Below are 6437 nucleotides of genomic sequence, written 5' to 3'. Positions count from 1 at the left end.
GCAAGTTGGTGGAATTAGTACAACGGGAAATGTTTGTCGTTGGGCTTTTTCAAACATAGAAAAATTGAGCGATATTTTGCAAATAGAAACAGAACTTATAGAAAGGTTTCGAAATATTTTAATAGCCATCAACTGTTCACAGCCTTTAAATCCAAAAACTGTTAGTCTACATCGCAAAGATACATACATCATTACAATTGGCACAAAATGCCTTCTACTGTCCATAAAGTTCTTGCGCATGTAGTTGAAATCATTGTAAATGCCCCAGCTCCATTGGGATCCTTAGCAGAGGAAGCAACAGAAGGTAGAAATAAAATATACAGAAGGGATAGAAGAGAACACGCCCGTAAAATGTAACGAGAATTCAATATTAAAGACATTTTTATGAGAGCATTACAATCATCCGATCCATACATTTCAACAATATCTCTGGCTAAATCGTTGAAAAATAAAAACAAATCCCATACCCAGACGCAGTAAAAACATTCTTCGTAGATTACAGTTCCTCAAATAGTAACAGACCCTTGCCAATTAAAAACCAAGAAGATGATGGTACAAGTTCAGAATATTCAGATAGTATGTGTTAGTTAGGATACGTTATGTTTGCGTTAGATGCTTTAAATATCAATTATTTTCCAGATAACAATATTTTGAATGAAACTTTGTAATAAATTTAGCTTGTTTTAATCAAACTGAAAAAAAAACTTTAAGTTAATATAAAAAAAAGATTGAAAAAATAATGCACCCATAGAACAGTCCAAAAATATGTGGTTTTTGCAGCGCCACCTGGCAGGATTGTCCAAAAACATCATAATTTCGTGTAATGTAATAGTAATACACGATATTACAATGAAAAAATTGCAAAACATTTGATTCCGAATTTTATCCCAGCAATTTGCTCTTTTCGCTCCAAAGTGCAGTGGTAGTACCAGTAGCACCGCCACCAATAGCAGCAAATCTCCAAACGCGATCGAACATCGTCGCCGGTTCGATCTTTTCGACACGCACGCACCGATGATCACCGCCAACTTAACATTACCGAACCACCATTACCATTAGTGCTTACTTTTCCGATAGTGTTTGACACTTTATTGCCATGAAAAATAGTAACGAGCTCATCCAAAGTATCGCTTCGTTTCGTTGCCATTCGTTTTGGGACGACTCACAAAATTAAACCGGCTGTGTCAATAACCTAGCAGTGGCAAGCAATAATTGAAGCATTGTCGTCATCAAAATAGGCTCTGCACGCGACAGCGGATTACAAAGATATGCTGAAATTTGCTTCATTTCGCTTTCAACTCTGATTTTTTTATTTGTCAATAGTCAATAGTTCCAGCGCTATTGTTTGTTCCGTTCTATATAATTATTTCATTTAGTTCTTAATAGTCATTTCATTTAATATCCTTATATCCCTAACGAACCTTATGGAGCAAATGTTAAATTCTACGTGAATAAATCAAATTTAAAGTTAAACGATAAAAATTTAAAACAAAGAAAATGATGCCATTAAAATGCTTTACGATTTCTGCGTTTAACGATTAATGATAGAAATGATTTTCATACGAAATAGTTCAGATTCTTCATCCAAGTACACCTTTGCTTTAACCTTCATAAAGAAATCCAGTATCTAAAAAAAACAGATTAGAACGAAAAATTATTCCATACCTTCAGGTAAAAGAATCTGGATGAGAGATCACCACTTACTTTTCTATATGATATTCCGAACAGAAAAGCTTCCTTGTGAGCCCTGAGGTGTATCGGCGCTTGGGGCACGATTTGTCAAGCTGGGAAAAGAGTCCCAGGTCTATCAAAAAGAATTGATTTTCACAGTCCGCAGTTAGCTTGACCGCCCGGATCCAGGCGCCTTCGAAGTTTACCAAACATCCATAGTTATGTTCGGGCTCTCCTAAGTATTCGTTCCGATTAAACTGGCCGTACTCTTGGCACTCCCGCATCATGTTGGCGAAAGCAGCCTCGGAATTGGCCAAGATTGCACCAACCTGATGGCTGGTGGCAAACTCGGACACTTCCATTATGACGAGCTCTTGTTCCTCTTGCTATTGAATGTCAGACCGGAAGGAAGCTTCATCGAACTAAAATAGAAAGCGACTTGTATTATCACGATGCATACCATGCGACTTGTATTATCAAGGACAGTATTAATTATCAGCAGACCCGACAATAAGTAGACACATTCTAGAGGTAATTGAAAAAAAGGAATAACTTACCTCACTTTCGTAAACGGGTTTGTACGTTGCAGGATCCGTTGCCTCGAGCTTGATCGTTTTCACTGCCGTGGGGTTGTCATGGAACGCACTTTGGCGCCCAAAAGATACTGTGACTCGACGTGACGCAACTCCACCGTTTTAACACCCGATGTGGGACCGTCCTCCACAAGCATTAACTCAAACTGTTGCGCCTCGATCAGCTCGTTGAGGAAATGTTTCACAACCTTTGTAAACGGCGCTCCTTCACGAAGGGCAACGGCATGCGTTAGGCAGTTGGCATACTTCACAGAAGCGTCGCGAATTTCCTTCATCTGGCGCCAAGGGAGGGTTAGCAAGTTTCCAAAATCAGGGAACACCACGGTACCATTGTATCCCTCGACCTTCGTGACGACGGCACGGTAGAAATAACCGTCAAACGGAGCGAACACAATGTCACCCTCTTGCGGTGGTTGCAGCAGTTCCTCATCTATCTCATCCGCATGCTTCATGCAACGCGTTATGTAACTCAGGAACGGATCATCATTCCCACCGTACACCTCGTGAATGTGCAGCAATTTCTTCGAAACGGACGAAATGGCCACCTTGCTGCCAACCGGCGGGAAAGGATCGAACGCAATGGTCCGCTTCGTCGTCGCTGCCTTCTTTTGCATTCTCTTCAATAGCGTCGAGGATGGTTGATGCGGAGAAGCATTGGATGCTTGTGTAGGATTGGGCCCCTGGTTCTGCTCTCGCTGTTGTAGTTGTTGTTGCACCGCTTTCTTTGTATTCTCCAGCACGGCAGCACGATTCGACTTTTTTTCCGGAGGATTCGGAGCTTGCGGTTTGTTCTGTAGCTCTTTCAAATCCTGTTTTGTTTTTTGGAGTTGCTCTTGCTGCGGCTGCTGCTTTACTTGTGGCTCGTTTTCGATATTTTTTTGCGGTACGCGTATCTCTGTCGTCGGGTTTTTCTTGGGACCATTCGACACGGCCACATTAGCAGCTCCATCGGAGTACAAACTTGGGTGCGGTCGATGTTTTATTAACAAGGGTCTGGCAATGAGAAACATTACAACATATTTTTAAAAAGTTTCCAATGTCCATAGAATCCCTAACAACTAAGAAAATGGTAATTGTCACGAATGGAAACAAGGTAGGGTTGATACTGCTGACATTCGTCAACAAGCCGGCGCAAACTACGGTGTAGTTACACCGATTACACCGATTAAGGATTACGCCTAAGGTAGGAGTATAAAAGCGGGAGAATTGTAAAGGAAGGCTCCATTCAAGTTGCAAATCGATCGCCAAATAAAGCACTAAATTTGTGGCGCATCCACAAGCGACCAAAATTTACTTTCGCGTAAAACGATTTGCAACAGTAACAATTATTTCCTGAATGCAAACGATGTGTGAATGTGGGGAATTCAGCTAGCAAACCACAGTTTAGTTGTGTCGGGTTTTTGGTGTTCTTGGAGATTAGGCTTTCCTACTTCACTACCCAAACCTCCATTTGCGTGACTTCGAACTGGGTTATTATTCACTTTAAACATTCAAGTTCACATTTTAAGAGAAATACACATAAATCGGAAATTAGATTGGAAGGTGGTTTCCATTACTTACGCCATACAGATTTTGCGATGTTTGGCAAAATCAGCATCGCGGCATTGTTGGCTGCAGTACGAAGCAAAACAAATGCCGCACATGAAACCCGCATCAATCTTACGGCATTTCACGCATCCGTCCAGCAAATCTTCCCTCATGGTGCGATCTCGCGGCACGGGATCAGACGATTTTGAGCTGGATTTTGATTTCTAGCATGAATAAAAAACAAAGTACAAAATAAGCAAGATTACCATAGTTTCAATTCTTCGGAAATACAAACCTGCTCACTCGACAAGGTGCGGACACTTCGGTTATGAAAGGGCCAGTTGTCCATTGGTTCTATAGAAACAACGCTTGGATCATCCGCCAATGCCCTCTTCGCATTCTTGGCAGAACTGTGAATTCCGTGTAAATCTTTTGTAGTATCAACCAAGTAAGGTTAGCCGCATCGATCAACGATCTTACCTCGCTTTCTTGTATTTCACGTTCACAACGTCAGGGGCGTAGGGTGCAACGAACACCTGGTACGTTGGTCCGAATGTTTGCAGCAACAAACGAGCATCTTTCCCATTGTCTAACGTAAAACTGTTATTAGTCGTGGTAAATTTGAAGCACGTGGGATCAGACATAATTCTTCTTCTTCTTCTTAACTTCGTCGAGGATTTACTCCAGTACGGCTATTGAATCCAGCTTCCTGGGCCTTCGCAAGCTAACCTGGAGACATAGACCTCTTTAGGTTAAGGACTGGCAACTAAAGGCCATATGTCCTGATTTTCTGTGGTTTTCGATTTTCTGTAGGCGTCGCCTTTTGACTGTCACCATGCGGCCAGGAGCACTGCTAGCCAACCACGCTAGTACGCAGTCAAAATGCGGCTGTTCACCCGCCGTAACGAAAGGAATATTTCCTTCCGTTTGTCAGATCGCACGAAACTCGTGATCCGCTTGATTACTCAAACAGCACGAGATGTGCGTCGGCTAGGATTTCTCTGACTTGAGCTCCAGCTCGGCGGCACCACGCGGCCGTGCCTAAGATAACCTTACTTTTCAGCTAACCCTTTCAGGAACCTCGTGCACTGCTAACCATCCGCTCTGATGCGACGCCGAACTGGAACTGATCAGACATAATTGAAAACGATTTTCGGCAACACAATAAGCTTCGAGTTCCAGATTCCAAATGGCGCTGAAATGCCGAATGACAGATGAACTTGCCGCCAAAGTAGAGGTGGAAGGCCGGAACTGGAGCGATTGGAAGGCATTGAATTCGATATTAATTCGCTCTCGGAGCGACGTTCATTTGCTCGTTTTGATCCAGCCTTTTGAATATGTATCCGTTAAATGCATTTCGCATAATACAAAAATTGCAACCAACTCAAAAACCACCGAGCATATATAAAATTATTGATGCGTTTGCCATGTATCCAAAAGAAGGCCACTGACCATAAAGTCTGATTGACACGTCGGCAAGTGGCAAGTGCAAGTGGCAAGTTGCCGCGTACCTACCCCGTGCGAATCAGGACCTAGCAAGTAGCAAGTGGCAAGTAGCTACTTGCCACTGGAATAGAACCGAGTCTATTTTTCAGGCAAGTAGGTGGATTTTTTTTTTTTTTTTTTTTTTTTAATTTTAGAGATTTTGACCTATTCGGTCATTCATCTCTGGTGGATGTATTGATTGACAACTCGTGTAATTACAAGTCGTCAAACAAAAAGGTAAAAGAGTAAACCTGTGGTCACAGCTTTGCGCAAGCGCATGCGGTTGCGTTTTTGATTTGTCCAACGAGCACAGCTTTTTGCCAAAAATTATACTATAATGTTTGAATATACCACTTATATGAGCATACAATCTCATTGAAATCTACTAGGAACAATATTTACTGTTGACTTATAAAAACGCAAGAGTCTGCGGCAAGAATCAAACTTGTTTGATTTTTAGCACAGAAACCTCAAGGTCTTGCGTCATCGATGACAGCCCCTATCTCTCCCATGGAAAAAAACGCAACCGCAAGACATTGCGCAAAGCTGTGACCACAGGTTAAATGAGGCCCCGGCTGCCATGTTCTCGATCGTTTAAACTGAATGTATGTGTAGGGATCGAGTACAGGGTAAAGGAAAGATAAGGAATAGTTAAAGTAAAAAGAAAGAAGAGCGTAACGGAATGAGAGTATGGCCAACGGCATGCATATCGGGCAGAATCGCAAACGAGTTTAAATTAAAATCAGGCGAAAGCAGGATGACAGAAAATTCAAATGAGGCAAATTAGCGAGAGAAGTGAGAAAGAAAGAGAGGGATTAGGAACACACGAGCCCCACATGAGCTCGTCACCGCGTGACTACATTAGGCGTACCATACCAAAAAACTGGTACGAAGATACTGGAACAATAAGATTCGTTTTACCACATTGTTTCATGACTTAGAAAACATGAGAATATTTTTATCAACGTATTGAATGCTGCATAACTTCTTTCAAAACGAAATAGTTGTTGGATTAAGAACTATGACCAACAGAGCGGGTAGAAATTTTTAAGCAAATACATCGTATCAATTATTATGAAAGAAAAAAAACGATGAAAAGAGAACGAGTATTTTTGTTTGTTAACGCCTGGTTGGAACGACAGTTGCAGCGCATTATTTTCA

At 41.8% G+C, this 6437-nt stretch overlaps 1 protein-coding gene across 1 annotated transcript; it reads right to left on the bottom strand.

Annotated features, from left to right (window-relative positions):
• Positions 1 to 1310: 1310 nt before the first annotated feature.
• Positions 1311 to 2366, bottom strand: LOC131269270 (uncharacterized). The gene is made up of 3 exons (XM_058271619.1): positions 2229 to 2366; positions 1705 to 2093; positions 1311 to 1627 (listed from the first exon to the last, which is right to left on the bottom strand). Exons 2-3 carry the CDS (start codon positions 2031 to 2033, stop codon positions 1609 to 1611), a joined length of 348 nt encoding a protein of 115 aa, XP_058127602.1. The 5' UTR covers positions 2034 to 2093; positions 2229 to 2366; the 3' UTR covers positions 1311 to 1608.
• Positions 2367 to 6437: the final 4071 nt, after the last annotated feature.

Source organism: Anopheles coustani, chromosome X, assembly GCF_943734705.1.
Source record: "Anopheles coustani chromosome X, idAnoCousDA_361_x.2, whole genome shotgun sequence".
NCBI classification, from domain to species: domain Eukaryota; kingdom Metazoa; phylum Arthropoda; class Insecta; order Diptera; family Culicidae; genus Anopheles; species Anopheles coustani.
The sequence above is the reverse complement of the archived record's forward strand: the minus strand, read 5'-3'. Positions and strand labels throughout refer to the sequence as shown.